Source organism: Lithobates pipiens, unplaced genomic scaffold, assembly GCF_037356315.1.
Source record: "Lithobates pipiens isolate NorthernLeopardFrog02 unplaced genomic scaffold, aLitPip1_a1.2 Scaffold_1, whole genome shotgun sequence".
Lineage (NCBI taxonomy): Eukaryota > Metazoa > Chordata > Amphibia > Anura > Ranidae > Lithobates > Lithobates pipiens.
Window position 1 is genome coordinate 122,423,324 of NW_027507685.1, and position 19,655 is coordinate 122,442,978.

A 19,655-nucleotide genomic window follows, 5' to 3' on the forward strand; every position below is an offset into this window, starting at 1 on the left:
AGGGACGGACACACACACAGGGATGGACAGGCATGTCTCACCCTCGGCTTATACACGAGTCAATAAGTTTGCCAGTTTTTTTGGGGGTAAATTGGGGGCCTCGGCTTATATTCGGGTCGGCCTATACTCGAGTATATACGGTATATGCAGTGGCACTTATCAACCAAAAACAATATAATTTAACATATATAGTCACTATGGTGAGGAGCTGGTGTAGCATCCCAAAGATATGCCCGTCATGTTTCGCGTTTTTGAAAACGCTTCTTCTGGGGCGCAATAAAAACTCTTAAAAAATTGAAAAAAATAGAATGCATGAATTAGATATACATTTCCAAACTGTTGCAAAACACAGGTTATTACATAGATATGGTAAAAACACATGAAAAAGCAAGGTACAAATAGTAGGAACAAAAATGCCTATCAAGAAAGAGTCATGCGGGTATATGGCCCATATGCGCCGATCATATATGAACACATTGTGGGGGCATGCATACTATTATATGGGGTTTTCTAAGTTCGTTAAAAATAATAGCACACTTATATGTATATGTGAAATATTAGGATGTCCTACCCCAAATCAAGGTAGGACATCCTAATATTTCACATATACATATAAGTGTGCTATAGTATGCATGCCCCCACAATGTCCTCATATATGATCGGCGCATATGGGCCATATACCTGCATGACTCTTTCTTGATAGGCATTTTTGTTCCTACTATTTGTACCTTGCTTTTTCATGTGTTTTTACCATATCTATGTAATAACCTGTGTTTTGCAACAGTTTGGAAATGTATATATAATTCATGCATTCTATTTTTTTCAATTTTTTAAGAGTTTTTATTGCGCCCCAGAGGAAGCGTTTTCAAAAACGCGAAACATGTCGGGCATATCTTTGGGATGCTACACCAGCTCATCACCATAGTGACTATATATGTTAAATTATATTGTATTTGGTTGATAAGAGCCACTGCATATATTTGAAGTGCACTATATTGAATTGTGATGTAAATGCTGACGTAGACCCATATATAGGTGGATACAATTTGTCTGTGTTAAGTTTTTAACTCTTTAACTATGTATGTTATTTCAATTTTCAATTTTTGAATACATTTATATAAAAAAATTATTTCCTATATTTTTGAGTGTACTTGGTGCCTTTAAAGTCCCTAAGTCCCCTTCCATCCTTTTCTAAAATCTGTTGTGATTATGATTTAAAAAGAGAAAACACAGTTGATTGATAATAAATGGCTTCGGCCAAACACTAACCATCAGTAAAAGAAAAGTTTTTGTGTTTTCAAATCATATTCTCTGAAAAATGGCCAAAACATTATAAATTCTGCCAGGGTATGTAAACTTATGAGAACAACTGTAACAGTAGGCGCAGGCTCTGTTAAGCTTGGCATGTTCCTTTCACAGGAGAAAAATCAAACACTCCAGTTCCTGATTTGAACTCTCCCTTTCCAGAATGTACCCAATTCTCTGCTTTTCCATGAGAATCCTAGGTCTGTTGGTATCTTTATTTGAGTTTCCATTTACACAACTGATACTATCACTGGAAAGACTGACTTGTCTATCACTGAGGACCAGGTTGTCCCTTGTTTTGTGGTTCATGATTTCAGCAATTACTTATTTCCCATCTTTTGAAGGATCTTTATAATGGATCTTAGACTGTTTGGCTGGGGAGGAGTCCTGGGCAACCTGTTGGTTTCTGAACATTCAACAAACTTGACAAGCTTGTCTCCAGGTACATGGATCCTCTAGCAGAAGTAGTGAATAGTAGGATCAGTACATGTTCATCTATGGCTTTCCTTCCCTGAAACTTGTTCCTTGTCTGCTTTATGGAATTGAGATGGAGGCATTCTAGTAATCCTCAGAGCTCTGGACTGGTCCCGGCATATGTGGTACTCCTGGCAGATTTTCAGGATCTTCTGCTCCAAGGACTGGTTGGCATCCTGCTTCACGGTCGCTGGGTTTATTGGCATGGCTGTTGAAACCCAGCTTCGGAGGGATAAAAGCATTTCTGAGTCTGATTCTTACAATGCAAAAATTTAGGGCGCCTACATCTCAATTTTTCAACACGTTAAAAGAAGAAAAAACATTTAAAATGTAAATAGCAATTTCTCATTCATTCGTTAAAGGACACAGCCCAGTAAGGAATGTTGACAGTAGGGTTATGGCACCACCTCCAGGAGTAGGTATTAAAACGAAGCACCACCTAGGGATGGCCCCTGCTCATTTTTTTTTTGTACTCCTAGTGTCTAGGAGTAAGGCCCTAGCTCCTTGCTGTGGCTCTTTGTCCCTTTTTGCAGGGCTGTTATTTTCCCTTTTTTGGACTTATTCTTCAGGATCTTCAGTCAACAGCCAAGCTGGGGGACCAGCAGAATAATATAGATTCAGTGGTCCTCCCAGCTTGGCTATTGCATGCATGCAGATCCCTAGCTACGTGTTAGGTCAGCTGTTACAGCCCCTGCTGCAGTGAGGCAACTTACGAGATATGTCACACAGGGAAGACATATGAATGAATGGTCCTTATGTGTTTTGGTACAGTGTCCACCATGGCTTACATCCCCCCCACCTTGATGATGGATGTCTCTCATATTCTCCTGTAAGTGGAGCTTCGCCTTCCTGCTCTCTCCACAGTCTGAGTTTTGGGAGTGAAAAACAGTCAGACAGACTACCTCTGACAAAGTCTAGAATAGATCAAGGCGAGTGACCTTACATCTGGAAGTTTTCCACCAGATCTGTTAAAGGCACCCTGGATGTAAACCTCTTGTTTAGCATCTTGCCTCAACAAGAAGTTGTCCAGTATAATAAATAGGTACCGACACTGTATTCAACTCCAGTGTAAGGTAAATGAAAGACAGACTTCAGCTCAAATCCAGTGGAAATGCACTTAAGGCACAGGGGATCTCTAGGGTTGCCACCTTTTTCTTCAAGCCAAACCCGAACACAGTGGTACAAGGCAATTTTTTTGTAGTACACACTATAGGATTGGAAAAGACAGGGAACACCTTTGGGTGCCCAAGGGAGAGTAGTAATGTGGCATACAACAATTGGTCTGTTCAAATTGAGATAGCAGTTGGAGGGGCATTGTTAACCACTTGCCCACTGGGCATTTAAACCCCCTTCCTAATTGGGCCAATTTTCAGCTTTCAGTGCTCTCACATTTTGAATATGTCATGCAACACTGTACCTATATGACATTTTTGTCCTTTTTTTCACATAAATAGAGCTTTCTTTTGGTGATATTTAATCACAACATGTTTTGTTTCTTTTTTGCGCTATAAATGAAAGATGACCGAAAATGTTGTAAAAAAATGCATTTTTCTTTGTTTCTGTTATAAAATTTTACAAACTAGTAATTTTTCTTCATAAATTTTGGCCAAAAGTTATACTACTACATATCTTTGGTAAAAAAGAACTCAAATAAGTGTATATTATTTGGTCTTTGTGAAGGTTATAGAATCTACAAGCTATGGTGGCAATCACTGAAAATGAATCACACCTTATGTACTGAGGGCCTATTGCATTTATTGAGACACTAACAAGCCAGGAAAGTCCAAATTTCCCCCCAAATGACCCCTTTTTGCAAAGTAGACATTCCAATGTATTTAGTAAGGGGCATGGTGAGTTTTTTGAAGTTGTCATTTTTTCCCACAATTCTTTGCAAAAAATATATATATATTTTTCACAAAATTGTCATATTAACAGGTTATTTCTCTCACATGGCATGTGCATAAACTTGGTCGTGCAGTGATTCGTTGTCAAATACCCTGGGGTCCAGGACATCTTGCGGCAGGCAAGGAAAATCTCGGCCCATTTCAGAAGATCTTACACGGCCATGGCTCGCCTTGCTGACATTCAGCGGCGACACAATCTGCCGGTCAGACGTCTTATTTGCGATTGCCCGACGTGATGGAACTCAACCTTCTATATGCTTGATAGGCTGCTCCAGCAGAAACGTGCAGTTAACGTCTACCTGTATGAACTCTGTGGCAGAACAGGTTTCTTTGGAGCTGTTGTTTTTTTTTTCACCGCGCCAGTGGCTGCTCATGCGCGACGCATGCAGACTTCTGCTGCCTTTTGATGAGATCACCAAACTGGTCAGTCGCAGCCATGGCGCCATCAGTGACATGGTATCTTATGTCTTCTTTATGGAGCATGCATTGCGTCGTGTCATTGATCAAGCTGTGGAGGAGCAGGAGTGTGAAGATGAGGAAGTCACAATGCTGGATGAATTCCCAGGGGGGCTACTCTATCTGAGACAAGTCAACAACAGGAGTCTGAAGAGGAGTCAGAGGAGGATGGTGCCGGGGGGGATGAGGAAGAGCAAGAAGAGCATGCTTTAAACCTTTCTGGGATCCCTGTTGTGCGTGGATGGGGAGTGGAGAACGAGGAGGACGACATTATCCTGGATGATGAGCAGGAGCCAGGCCACCACACCGCTTCCAGTTTAGTGCAAATGGGGGCCTTCTTGCTCCAGTGTTTTAACAGGGACCCCGTATAAAAAGCATAAGGGTCAAGGACCAGTACTGGGTGGCAATGTACTTAGACCCCCGGTCCAAACACAAAATGGTGGAAATGTTACCACCGTCACAGAGGGCTGTCAGAATGGAGCACTTCCAGGCCTTGCTACGAGAAATGCTGCATTCTTCTTTTGCGTGCACTGGCAGAGGAGCAATTCCCACTCCCAGAGAAAGAGTTGCAGGTACCAATCCAACAGCGCCTACAAGAAGAGGGCGGTTTGAAGATGTGTTGGCGACTTCTGATATGAGGTCATTTTTTCAGCCGACCCATCGACAGGTCTCATCCGGATCCAGCATCAGGGAATGCCTAGACCAACAGGTGTTCGACTACATCGGGTTAACAGCCGATGTGGACGCTCTGAGGAGTGATGAACCCCTGGACTACTGGGTGGGCATGCTTGTCCTCTGGCCAGAGCTTGCCCAATTTGCAAGGGAACTGTTGGCTTGCCCCTCGTCCAGTGTCCTGTCCAAAAGGACGTTCAGCGCAGCAGGGGGGATCGTGACCGATAAGCGCACTCGCATAGCTCACGACAGTGTTGACTACCTCACATTTCTGAATATGAATGAGGCATGGATCTCGGAGGAATTCAACACATGTGACCAGTAGACCATGTATATCTCTATAAACAATTAATTTAATCGAGCACACAAACCTTTTTTCTACATTTAGCTCACTTCCTTGTACAAAAAAAGCACACCGTACTATATGCTCGTACCCGCCTGTTTGAAGAGGTTGAGCAGTGTCATATTTTTGGGGCCCAGCAGCGAGTTGCTGGTATCAGTGCTGCTGTCAGTGGTCTCTATCTCGGTGCTGGTGTCAGTGCTCTATATCACGTTGCTGGTGTCAGTGCACTCTATCACGGTGCTGGTGTCAGTGCTCTATATCATGTTGCTGGTGTCAGTGCACTCTATCACGGTGCTGGTGTCAGTGCTCTATATCATGGTGCTGGTGTCAGTGCTCTCTATCACGGTGCTGGTGTGGTGTCAGTGCACTCTTATCAGGGTGCTGGTGTCAGTGCTCTATATCACGGTGCTGGTGTCAGTGTTCTATATCACGGTGCTGGTGTCAGTGTTCTATATCACAGTGCTGGTGTCAGTGCTCTATATCACGGTGCTGGTGTCAGTGCTCTATATCATGGTGCTGGTGTCAGTGCACTCTATTACGGTGCTAGTATGAGTGCTCTATATTATGGTGCTGATTTCAGTGCTCTCTATCACGGTGCTGGTGTGGTGTCAGTGCACTCTATCATGTTGCTGGTGTCAGTGCACTCTATCAAGGTGCTGGTGTCAGTGCTCTATATCACGGTGCTGGTGTCAGTGCTCTATATCATGGTGCTGGTGTCAGTGCACTCTATCACGGTGCTGATTTCAGTGCTCTCTATCACGGTGCTGGTGTGGTGTCAGTGCACTCTTATCAGGGTGCTGGTGTCAGTGCTCTATATCACAGTGCTGGTGTCAGTGCTCTATATGGCGGTGCTGGTGTCAGTGCTCTATATCATGGTGCTGGTGTCAGTGTTCTATATCACAGTGCTGGTGTCAGTGCACTCTATCACGGTGCTTGTGTCAGTGCACTCTATCACGGTGCTGGTGTCGGTGTTCTATATCACGGTGCTGGTGTCAGTGCTCTATATCACGGTGCTGGTGTCAGTGTTCTATATCACAGTGCTGGTGTCAGTGCTCTATATCACGGTGCTGGTGATCATCTTCTGCACCCTCTTCATAGCCTACCCTGACCTTTCCTCTCCTCCATTGCCTTCATGCGCTCCTGAGTCCTGAATTGTCAAAATTTCACATATAAAAAAAGAATGCTTGTAGTTGTCGATAAAAGATTCACTTCATACATGTGTTATGTCAGTGGCCATGTGGTGGGACTATGTGTGCACAGCTTGTAATTATTTTGTGGCTGGAAATATGACCTGTAGGTTTTCAAAGTTCGCGTGCCATTGAAGTCAATGGGGCCCGCCGAAAACTTTGCGGTTTGCGAACTTTCGACCGCGTTCGTGGTTCGCGTTCGCGGAACGTCACGTCAGAAGTTCGTCCATCTCTACTCTTGAGTATGGCGATACCACATGTGCAAGACTTTTACACAGCCTGGCCATATACAGAGGCCCAACATGCAAGGAGCACCGTCATTCGTTCTAATTTCCTGACAACCTATCACATTTTTGAAGGCCCTTCATATTTCTAACACATAGCATGTACATATACCAAGAATTATACCCCAAAATACATTCTGCTGAGCAAAGGGTAAACAAAAGATTACTTGTGGTTTTAGTAGTGAAATTGTCCACAGGAGGAGAGTACTAATCTAGACAGCAAGCAGGAATGTGGTCAGCAACAGAAAACGGAATTGTCTAGGCAGCAGGCAGGAATATTGTTCACAGTCATTACAGGAAGAGATACTGTCCATATACAGTCCAGGGTCAGTGCAGTTAGAGATATTGCCAGCAGTGCCAAAATATTGGTCATGGTAGTAGGCAGGAACATGGTACATGTTGGCAGGCCAGGAAAGAATGTGGACAGGGGTAAAAGCTTCTTCCCACCCAAATCTCTTTGAAGACTCCGGACTCCAGACCCTAATCTGGGAATGAGAAAACCAAGATATGCAAAAAAAAACAATTCTGAAGCCCCCCACATATGTGAGACTTCATGTTATGAATCCCATTACTCCAGTAGCCAGGCAAAAGATCATTCCAAGAGGCAGGCAAAAAACTTGGTCAAATAGTCCAGGGTCAATTCCATTGAAGGCAGTGGTATGTACAGTTTAGTGCAGTGGTATAAGAGGTGTGGAGGTAAATGACAGGAATTGAGAATCACAAGTACCATACTTCACTAAACAGTCACCTGTATAGAGGCCTGGTTGGGAAGGACATTGGGGACAATAACACGCTGTATCTCTTCTAACTCCTCCTCTGGAGCACAACCAGCACAGGCGGATTTTTTTTTTCTCAGGAAAGTGGCATTCGTGGAGTCTGCTCACTGAATCAGGCGAATGCTTTCTGGTGGGCCTTCAGGGTGCAATAGTGTGGTGATAATTTCCTCTTGGTAATCAAGATAGGATACAGGGGTCTCGGTTTTTTAGATTTACGGTAAATAATATAAGTATTATACATTGCCAAACTGAAAAAAATAACTAGAGACTATTGTATATAATTTGCAAGTTTTTCTTGTGTGAAGGTAGGGTTTGATCATTTGATCATTGAATTTGACTCTCCCCATAAACAAATTATAGTTGTGGACACAAGCTGGTTTCTGGATTGGGAAATTTTTTCTGGGGATTTCCAAGTAGGTGTCGTCATGAATCGATGAGAGCATGTAGACGTTTTGTCTGTCCCGCCACCTGGTAGCCAATAACTCATCATTCTGCAAAGAGGCCATCTCCCCTAGTCGTAATCTTTCATTAATGAGCCTTTGCAGGAAGCCCTTCCTATTGGTCCTCACTGTACCACATGCTGGAGTCCTCCTCCAGTGAAGATTGCGGAAGAGGGGCAAGTTTGTGTAGTAATTATCCACATATAGATGGTAACCCTTTTCAAGGAGTGGGTAGACAAGCTCCCAAACAACTTTTCTGCTGGCTCCAATGTACTCTGGGCATTCAGGGGGATGCAGCTGGGTGTCCTTCCCATCGTACACCAGGAAGGCATAACTGTACCCCGTGGCTGGGTCACATAGTTTGTAGAACCCCATATCAGGCCCTTTTGCTGTGGATAAACTGCTTGAAGCCCAGCCTGTCTGTGAATTTGACAGGTGACTCATTTACTGAGATATTTTGGTCGGGGGTAAATAACCGGGGGAATTTCTCAGAGAAAAACATTTAGAAGTGGCCACAATTTTAACAATTTGTCATAAGCTTGGTCATTTTGGGGAGGGCACTGGCTGTTGTCATTGTAATGGAGAAGCCACAGTCATTAGGTATCTTGATCTTGGCATAAGGGAAGAAAAGATTGGCATATGGTGGATGGGGTTGGTGGACCAGTAAGAGTATAATTCTTTTTTTTTATGAGTCCCATATTGAAAGTGAGGCCCAAAAATATTTTAAATTCCTCCACGGTTTGTTCTCTCCACTCATAGGGATAGGCTTAACTTGAACCAGGGTTGCTTGATATGAACTGTTGTGCATAGAGGGCACTGGGCCACAATGGAAGATAATAAATAGGTCTTCGGTAAAAACGTAATTTACAGAATCAATAAGGGCAACATTTCCTGTGTTCACCTGGACACCTGGCTGGGTGATAAAAGGGGGAATATTTGCTACTCCTGAATTAGGGGGAAGCCACAGAGAGTTTTGAAGGGCATAGGAAAGGCTGGCATTGGTCCTAACCCTTTGGGGCTGAGATGACACCCCACTAGTGCTTGGCCTTTCTTGCAGTGGTACTCCATTACCTTGTGGATGCCACTGTGTTAAAGATGGATGGCACGGAGCTGCTGGTTGATGCCACTGCTCTACTTGTAGTAGCCTGTTCCTCGGCAGAAGCCTTCGTTTTATGAGCACACTTTCCACTTCCTCTGATTCTGTAGCAGACCCACTGCTTAAAATGGGTTTATATGCCGAATCAGAATTGGACTCAGACTCAGAGAGCTCCCCGCTGCTCTCATCACTCAGGCTAAGAAGCTGGAATGCCTCCTCACTGGAAAAATATTTTTGCACCATACTGGTGACTGTGGGCTGTGGTGTGATAGGGACACTAGGACAGATGTGGCTGCACTGATGGGTGCTGATGAGGCTGGTCTAATGAGGATGCACTGATGGGTGCTGATAAGGGTGCACTTATGTGCGCTGATGAAGTTGCACTGATTACCTGGCACTGATGTGCACTGGTGAGGCAGCACTGACGAGGATTCACCGATAGGGTGGCACTGATGTGCACTATTGGGCACTGTAGTGGCACTGATGGGCACTGTAGAAGGGCAGATGAGCACTAATGGCACTGATGGGACTGTGGGGCACAGATGAGTTCTGTAGGGGCATTGATGTGGCACAGGCGTGACACTGATTGGCACTGTAGTGGCACTAATGTGCCACTGCCCTCCAGCCTTCTCTTTGCCTGGAATACTTGGGTCTGCTCCTGGACACATCCCAAGTAAAGTTTTTCTGCCAGAAAAGCAAATTCTTGCAGAGTCCATGCTTAAAAATCGAGGTCAAAGACAACAAGATTCTTTATGAGAATTCTAGGCCTCAGGGTAGCCTCCTTTGAGGATGTATGATTTGCCAAATTGAATTTAAAAGCTCCCTAATACAACATCCTGTCAACAGACATGCTCCTTCTCTCGACCTATCAATGTTCCTAGCCAGCAAAGCAAAGAACTCCCTATCTTGGTGGACTTAACCCCCCTGGCGGTATTCCCGAGTCTGGCTCGGGGGTGGAGATTCTCACTTGGATCCAGCGATGTCCCCGCACTGTACGAGCGGCTCGTCCTCCGCTCGATTCATCACGGAGCCGAGCTCTGTTCCCTGCGAGCGTTGCGACGCACGGGGACGGAGATCGGCGCCAAATTCAAAAAGTGAAACACACAGTATACATACAGTATAATGTAATCTTACAGATTACATTGCTGTATGTAATTATTTCACATCCCCTTTGTCCCTAGTGGTTTGCCCAGTGTCCTGCATGCAGTTTTATATTATAAAAACTGTTCTTTATGCCTGGAAACTGGAGATTGTCCATAGCAACCAAAACTGTCCCTTTACATCAAAAATGGTTTAGACCAGCTAGAAAACAGCGATAATAAATTGTAATCACTCGCAGAATTGAGCGACAGCGATTTGTAGGGAGATCCGTCATCAAATATTGAAAAGTAATGACAGTGACAATTCTGCAACTGAGCAAATTTCTGTGTTTTTGATTTGATTACATTATTGAATCATTTTTATTATTATATTATTATTTGGTCTAATTATTTATAGTTATTTATTATATTATAATTTATGATTTCATTTTTCAAACCTTATCATACCCGGGATGTCTGCTAGACTCTGGTTTGGACAGATTTAATTGAGTTATTCCTAAGAATTACAGGACTACAATATAAAACGCCAAATTTTCATGCAAAATAATTGGACCACTTTTAGCTCCTAAAATCCGAAATAATCGTACCGCCAGGGAGGTTAATGCCCAACCTTAACAATAAGGAGGTCTTTCCTTCCTTATCAATGCAAAGTGATAATGAAAAATGCCAGTCTTTCAGGCTGGGGATGAGTGTTCCAGTCCCCCAATGTCCAGGTAACAAGATTATCTGTGGAATCAAAGCTCCCCATCAACATCCTGGAGCTCACAGCAGTGTGAATGGCTCTGCAGCATTGGACCCCTCTTCTGCGAGGACACTTAGAGTTCAGTCAAACAATGCCATGGCTGTGGCCTACAATAACCATAAAGAGGACATCGAGAGCCATGTAGCCTTGAAGGAAGCAAGTCAGATAATCGCATGGGTGGAAACTAACGGTCCAGAGTGCTCTGAGAAGACCACATCCCAGGAGTGAAAAATTAGAAAGCAGCCACCGCTGCCTGGATCAAGAGGAATGGGCCCTTCACCCAGACATTTTTATTCTGATATGTCAAAAATAGGGGACTCTGGATGTAGACATCCAGCCTTAGTGCTTTCCCTTAAGGGCGAATTCTGCCTCGTCTGCAAAAAGGAAAAAAAAAAATCTTTTTTGCAAACGAGGCAGGAAAAGGAGAGGAAAATGATGATTCTCATTGTACAAAACTGGCTCAGGTGAACCTAGTACACAGACATATTTAGACTTATAGCAGACAATCCCACTAGTCCACACACTTCCCTAGTTAAAAGGGGAGGGGGGGGGCGTTTTCACGTGGGGGTGTGGCTAAACGGCGTCAGACGCGGCCCCACGTGGAGGAAGTATTTTAAGCTACACAAGCAGAGCTGCAGTCTGGTGGTGGAGGGACAGAGCAGAGTGGTTGCTGGTCAGGTTTGGTGGCACAGGCATCTCCCTTTTGTTGACAACATTGTACTGTATAGCTAGGACTAATAGCAGTTATTGTACTGTACTATAGCCTAGCAAGTGTTGCATTCTTTTGCTCGTAGTGCCTCTGCTTTGTACTATAAGCTGTGAGTGGCAAGGGGGCCAGGAACTCCTCTAAGGATTCTAGGGGGTCACAACAAACTAAGGTCCTGCCCAAAAGAATGTCTTCCTCTTCTGAGTGTGTTGCAGCCGGTCAGATTGAGCCGTCGGGGAAGCTGTCATTGCAGTCGCTCAAGACGCTTCAGCCCCTGAGTATGTCACAAGTGAAGTGTTGTCCGCTACCATTGCTGGCTTAGAGAAAAAGCTTGATGCAATTTTATCCCTTCAGAGCGGGGTTAAACGCAGTAGATCCCCTTCAAGTGCTCAAGATCCTCCTCTGGAGGTTCAGTATGCCGGGGATCAGGCAGATCTTCCTAAAGATATGGAAGATACTGGCTTATCCTCTTCTGAGGATCCTAACACGGATGGAGTATCACCGCAAGAGAGCTTGCTTGTGCACGCTCTCACTGGGTTGGTTCGATCAACCTTTTTGCTACCTGCAGCACAGGCTTTTGATGATCCTATCTCTAAGTTAGGATCATTAAAACCTCCTCCGGCTGGAGATGCCTTTCCTATCCAAGCTTATGTACGCAGAACGGGAGCATCCGGATATGCAGTTTTATCCTCCTAAGAGGTTTGTCAAACTGTATCCTATGGAAGAGGATTTCTATAAGAAATGGTGAATTCCAGCGGTTGATGCTGCGATTACCTCCGTAAATAAGAATCTCACATGTCCGGTTGATAATGCACTCATGTTGAAGGACTCAGTGGATATGAAGCTGGAGCACCTTTCTAAGAACAAGATGGCTTTAGTAGGTTCAGCAGTGCAACTGGTTCTAGCCGCAATGGGTGTATCCCAGGCCATTAAGGAGCAATTTGAGGAGATGCTTAAATTTTTACCTGTTGAACAGGTTCAGCAGTACGCTTTTTTTTAGCAGACACACTGTGTTTCACAGTGGATGCTATGAGAGATGGGTCCATTCAGATTTCACGTCTGATGTTGGGACTAATGCATTCTCGCAGAGTTCTTTGGCTTAAGAGTTGGTCAGCCGAAGCACCATGTAAGAAGCTCCTTTTCCCTTGGTGAACGGCTATTCGTAAGAAGATTTGGATAAATACTTACAAAAGATTTCCAATGTCAAAAGCTCTCTGTTGCCTGTAAAGAAGAAATTTAGACATTTCTAATTTAAGCGGGCCTCTTCTCCTGTACCAGGGACATCGGCCTCAGCTGTCAGGTTCAAGGGGGAAACCCCAGGGACAGCACCAAGGTCAGAAAAGATCTTGGGGAAAGAAGCCCACCAAGCAGAGTACTAAAGCCTCCTTATGAAGGGGTGTCCCTGCTCCCTCGGGTGGGAGGAAGGCTCCTGCAATTTTCAAAGATCTGGCAGGAGCAATGTCAGGACAAATGGGTGGCTTCTGCGGTGTCTCTAGATTACAAACTAGAGTTCCGAGTTTTGCCGTCTCCCTGGTTTCTAAGGTCAGGGGTTCCGAAGGACCCAGAAAAGAAGAAGGCTCTCCTTCTAGCACTGGACCATCTGCTAGCCAAAGCAGTCATATCAGAGGTTCCATTAGAGGAACAGGGTGCAGGTTTTTATTCAAACCTCTTCACGGTCCCAAAACTAAACGGGGAAGTAAGACCTATTTTAGATCTCAGAGATCTAAATCAGCACTTGTGCATCCGATCCTTCCGCATGGAATCGATTCGGTCTGTAGTAGCCATCCTCCAAGGAGGCGAATTTTTGGCTTCAATCGATACCAAGGGTGCCCATCTTCATGTGCCAATATTTCCCGCTCACCAGAGGTTTCTACGCTTTGAAGTAGAAAACCGTCACTTTCAGTTTGTGGCCCTGCCATTCGGTCTAGCCACAGTTCAAGTATTCACAAAGATTCTGGCACCTGCTTTAGCCAGGTTAAGGGCTCAGGGCATAATGGTCCTAGTCTATTTGGACAACCTACTCTTGGTAGATCATTCGGTTTTCAGGTTAGACCACGGTCTGGTGACAACAGAACACTACCTGGAATCTCTAGGCTGGGTTCTCAACCTAGAAAAGTTGTCCTTGAGGCCATCAAGGAGAGTACAGTACCTGGGACTAATCATAGATACCAGGCAGGGAAAGGTATTTCTACCTCCAAAGAGAATCAGTTCCATTGTAGAACTAATTCACCTCATGAAGGCAAAGAAAAAGCCTTCAGTTCGGTTGTGCATGAGATTATTGGGGAAGATGGCCTCCTTCGAGGCCGTCCCTTACGCACAGTTTCATTCAAGATTCCTACAAAGTGCAATCCTGTCAGCCTGCAACAAAAAGGTTCAGGCCTTAGATTTTCCGATTCAGCTGGCTCCCTAAGCACATCAGAGCCTAAATTGATGGCTGATGTCCAGCAACCTTCAAAAGGGAAGGACATTTCTGCCTGACACTGGGAAGGTAGTAACCACAGATGCCAGTCTTTCAGGCTGGGGAGCGGTCCTGGAAGAGGATTCTGTCCAGGGAAGGTGGTCCAGGTTGGAAAGGACCTTGCCTATCAATATTTTGGAAATTCGGGCTATCCATCTGGCTTTAAGAGCCTGTTCCAACAACGCCACGGCTGTGGCTTACATCAATCACCAGGGGGGCATGAGGAGTCGTGCAGCCCAGAGAGGTGATTAACGTTTTGTCTTGGGCAGAGCACAACGTTCCTTTGACTACTTGAGCCGCCAACAACTGCTTCCAGGAGAGTGGTCTCTTCACCTCAACGTGTTTCTTGCAATATGTCAGAGATGGGGTACTCCGGACGTGGACCTGTTCACGTCCAGATTCAACAACAAAGTCGACAACTTTGTATCAAGGACAAGGGATCCGCTAGCTTGCAGAACAGATGCATTAGTCTTCCCATGGGATCAGTTTTCTCTGATCTATGCATTTCCTCCAGTTCTGCTACTTCTGCATCATCTTCGCAGGATCAGGCCGGAACAAAGGGAGGTGATTCTCGTGGCTCCAGCGTGGCCCAGAAGGCCTTGGTTCGCCAAGATCATAAGGATGGCAATAGGAGTTCTCTGGACTCTGCCGTTATGGCCGGACCTTCTTTCGCAGGGTCCGCTATTCCATCCTACCTTACAGACGCTAAATTTGACAGTCTGGCTATTGAGACCCACATCCTAAGGGGTTGTGGGTTATCTCCTTCAGTCATATCTACCTTGATTAATGCCAGGAAGCCAGCTTCCAGGATCATCTTCTATAGAGTCTGGAAGGCATATGTTGCCTGGTGCGGATCCAGGGGTTGGCACCCCAGGAAATATGTTATAGGTAGAATTATTGAATTCCTACAGATGGGATTAGAGATGAATCTGGCCTTGAATACCATCAAGGGTCAGATCTCGGCCTTGTCAGTGTTCTTTCAGCGGGATTTAGCTTCTCACTCTTTAGTGCATAGCTTTGTGCAGGGGGTAACACGGATCAGTCCTCCGATCAAGACACCCCTAAATCCTTGGGATTTGAACCTTTACAGGAGATTCGCTTGGTTTTGTTGACCAGAAAGATAGTATTTCTGATTGCCTTTTCTTCTGCCAGAAGAGTTTCTGAACTAGCGGCTCTACCTTGTAAGGAGCCAAATCTGATTATGCATAAGGTGGTTTTACGCCCTCATCCTGAATTCCTGCCAAAGGTAGTGACATGTTTTCACTTAAACCAGGATATTGTTCTTCCTTCATTCTTCCCAGAGCCTCAATCTAGGGAAGAGAGGTTGCTACATTCTCTTGATGTAGTAAGGGTGGACAGAGTGTATTTAAAGGCAACCGCTCAGGTTCGTAAGACAGATATCTTGTTTATTCTGCTGGATGGTCCAAAGAGAGGACAGGCAGCATCTAGATCCACTATTGCCAAGTGGATTTGTCAAGTCATTGTGCAGGCTTATGGTTTAAAGAGGAAGATTCCTCCTTTTCATATTAAGGCACACTCTACAAGAGCGATTAGTACCTCCTGGGCGGTGCATCATCAGGCCTCTGTGGCTCAGATCTGTAAAGCCACGACATGGTCTTCAGTTCATACATGTACCAGATTTTATCAAATCGATGTTAAGGGTCAGGAGGATTCTGCCTTTGGGTGCAGCGTACTGCAGGCTGCAGTACAAGTCCTCTAACTTTGCTATGGGACATCCCACGTAGTAAGTGCTACGGCTCTGTGTCCCCTGATGTAAGAAAAAAAAATTGGATTTTTAAAACCACTTACCTGTAAAATCCTTTTCTTTTATGTACATCAGGGGACACAGAGGTCCCTCCCTTCTTCTTATACACTTTGATTCCTTGGCTACAAAACTGAGGGGTTATATGGGGGAAGTTCACGCCTTAAGGGGCGTACCAGTGTCCAGCACCTGATAAGCCGATATAACCCACGTAGTAAGTACTACGGCTCTGTGTCCCCTGATGTACATCAAAGAAAAGGATTTTTACAGGTAAGCCGTTTTAAAAATGCTATTTTTTTGGTTACTATCGCGTCGTTCAGATGTGTTTTGAGTTTACAACTCTGTCCTGTAAAGAGCCGTTTCTCATACTTCGGGAAGACAACATTGTCTTGCGCCCAAGACCATCCTTTCTTCTCAAGGTTGTATCAGTTTTCCACTTCAACAAGGACACAGTTCTACCATCCTTACGCTCTGCTCCACAGCATCCAAAGAAAATCTGTCAGGACCTAGATCATCTGCTGGTGGCGCTGTGTTTCCCAGAGCGGAAGGGCACAATTCCAGTGGCCACCAGCGGGTGTCTCCCAGCAGGTAGCAGATTTCTTTTAATCAGGCTCCAACTGATGCTGGCTGCTGGGAAAGTATAACCCCTCCCTTGATTTGCATCAGTGCTTCAGTGTTTTGCCTGTTAACCTTACACCTGCTCTTTGATTATCCTGATCCCAGCCCTATCCTGTACCTTGCATCCAGTACCCTATATTGTGTTACCCCATCTCTTCTCCCCTTGCCCCCAGTCCTGGTCATATCCTATTTATGTCAGCTCCCCTGCATTTCTACATAGTGTATTGGTTGGTTGTTTTAGCTTCACTGCTATGTTGATTTTTCACTTTTGCTTTGCTTATGGTTTGTTGGTGTTATACTGGTGTTGTGTGCATTAATAAACTTTATTCTAATCATACCAAATAGACCTACACTGAACTGGTCATCCCTGCTGCCATTGGACACCCGCACTCGGTATCCCTTACAAAATCTCTTGATTGTCTGGACATAGAGCCATTACCCTCAATGCTACAGCTTCAAACAGATTCCCTATTTGTCTTGTCCTCAGGACCTCACAAGGGACAGCCTGCTCCCAAGCTCACCATCATACGATGTATAAGAAATACGATTCCTAGAGCTTATACTTTTGAGGACAAATCTCCTCTTGCCTTTTTACACACCTATTCTACCAGATAAAACTATAAAAAGACAGCACTCTAAAGCTGGGTCTGTTGACCCTTGTTGTTGTTGCCCACCCTTCTCATTTATTCCTTGGGAATTTCCCAGGGTGTAGGAATACTTTGCCTGTGTCTTGTATTTTACAATTAAGATACGAGGAACTTTACCTTAAATTCCATATCTTGGAGTACAGTACAGAAAATAAGCAATCCTCTCTTCAAAGCCTTAGTTACTCTGCATTGCTTGAAGATTGCTTGAGCTATATGGAGGTGCCCAGGGGACATTTCGTTAAAGGCTTGGCAGTGTCCAATCACCTGAAGGTTTGAGTCTATACACGGTCTATGAATACCCTTTGCCTGCATCCTGTACTGTACTGTACTCAAAGATAAGAATTTACAGTCAAAATTCCTTTTTTTTTTATTTTTATTTTTTTTATTGCTCCCTTTGGTGTGTTAAAGTGATTGTAAATTCTCGTTTAAAAAAAACAAACATGTTATACTTACCTGTTCTATGCAGTGGTACAGCAAGAAGCTTGCTATGGGGCACCCGAGCTGAGCTGCAGCTTTGTGTGTCCATTCAGACACAGTGCTGCCTTTTGGCCCCTTCTCTCCCCTGATTGGCTAACTGACTTTTATTGACAGCGGGCCAATGGTGCCTTTGCTGTGTCTCAGCCAATCAGGAGGGAGAGTCCCGGATGGCTGAAGGATTCGCGGACAGAGAGGGGGCTCAGGTAAGTAAGTAGGGGGTGCTGGGATGGCTGCTACACACAGAAGGTTTTTTTTATCTTAATCCATTAAGATATTTACAACTCCTTTAAATATACAATTGAAAGCTTGTTTTATGTTTGATAAGTGCAAAAGATTCCCATTTATCTTGCCAGAAGTCCTCTCACGTGATCAGTTCCTGTGCCTGGGCTGCTCTCTTATTAGGTATATTGTTCTGAGGACTACATGATCCCACCTATCTATGTTTGTACAAGACAGCAGGGGGAGTTTACAGTAGATTGATCCTGTTTCTGTTGTTCTAATACAGTAGGATGAGTTAGCGTTGTCATCCTAGGACTGGAAGTGTGTTTCTGGCAGAATCACCAGGTGAAAAAAAAGCAAAGAAAAAAGCCTGTAAACGAATGCAGCCACCACATCTGGTGAACTGCAATATATTCCATTTTTGTTTTTGGGTTTAGATGCTTTAGGTCAGTGATGGCGAACCTTGGCACCCCAGATGTTTTGGAACTACATTTCCCATGATGCTCGTGCACTCTGCAGAGTAGTTGAGCATCATGGGAAATGTAGTTCCAAAACATCTGGGGTGCCAAGGTTCGCCATCACTGCTTTAGGTTTATAATATCCACTCCTTTTCTTCCAGATTGACAATACAGTAGCTGTTCAACTGTAATTTGTTTATCACTGAAAGACAGTGAATGCCAGCCAGTAGTGACCGGTGTTGCTCAAAGCACTATTCTAAATTCTAATATCTCAAAATATAATCATAAGTCAGTTGCACCAAAATTACACCTGCACTACATTTTTTTTTACACTTTTTGATATCCGTTTGTCATTGGGTTTCTTTGTGACTATACTTTGTCACTTATGCTTATTCTTTGAGATGTTATATGATGTTTATTGATAGGTGCCGCATATACGATTTTAGTTACTACAATAAAATTGAAGCATGAAGCATTTTGTTGCACAAGGCTGACTTGCAGTGGGATGGGAACAATCTACTGAACTATGTCTGTGTATACCTTACATCTTCCTCTTAAGACCCAGCTGATCACTGCCTCTGTCTTCCAGGTTGTTGGCTGCTCTATGCCTTTAATTGGAGACCAGCAAGAAGAAGACCGTCAACTTATAGCAGAATTGGTGGTTAGTAAGATGGCCCAGGCTCTGCACAGTGGCTCATCTCCAAGCCGCTCTGTACACGGACAGCAGCCTCAGGTACAAGAAGAGATTCTGCTTCATATTATTTCTATGTTCTCAGCCCATATATCTCCCTCGCATATGGATTTGATAATATGCATCTTCTCCTTCTAGGTTCAACCTGTTCTCTCTCGTTCTCCCACTCCTGCACAACAAAGACCTCCTCCACAAGGTACATGTCTTTCTTTACTTTTTCTACTAACAGTTGGGTCAGCCACCAAGAACTGAGCTTGTTTCATCACGCATTATATCAATTGCTTACTCTGGATTATTCCATAATCATAACTAAGCTACAGCATTGCAGTTTGAATTTCAAGGTGCCCCCAGTGTATAGACTACCCCCTCTTAACCTCCCTGGCGGTATGATTATGTCAGATTTTTGAGGCTGAAAGAATTGTTTTGCATGGAAATTTGGCATTTTATATTGTAGGTCTCTTATTCTTAGGAATAACTCACTTAAATCTGTCAAAACAAGAGTCTTTTATACATCCCAGGTATGATAGTTTGAAACACAAAATCATGAATTTTAATATAATAAACTATAAGTAATAACAAATAATAATACTTTTTATTCAATACATTTTAGTCAATAATATAATAAAATCAAAAACACTGAAATTTGTCCAAACAAGGGTGCAATATTACTAGTTATATTGCTTCAGTAAACATCCCGGATATGATACATTTTGAAACATGGGACTGCACAAAGTCCGATGTCGCAATCAGGACAATGGAACCTGGTTTCCTTTCGGATTTTCTTTCCACTGTCATCACACTTTGAGCAACAAACCACGCACATGCTTGTGGGTGCTGACT

General features: G+C 44.1%; 1 protein-coding gene across 4 annotated transcripts in view; it reads left to right on the top strand.

Moving 5' to 3' along the window:
• The window catches only part of SYN1 (synapsin I), a 294,399-nt gene that overhangs the window by 264,546 nt on the left and 10,198 nt on the right, over positions 1 to 19,655 (top strand). For all 4 annotated transcript variants that reach the window (XM_077475536.1, XM_077475543.1, XM_077475561.1 and 1 more), the window contains exons 10-11: positions 18,714 to 18,857; positions 18,954 to 19,011. In XM_077475536.1, coding sequence (XP_077331662.1) covers positions 18,714 to 18,857; positions 18,954 to 19,011 — 202 coding nt within the window. The remainder of the gene's footprint in view (positions 1 to 18,713; positions 18,858 to 18,953; positions 19,012 to 19,655) is intronic.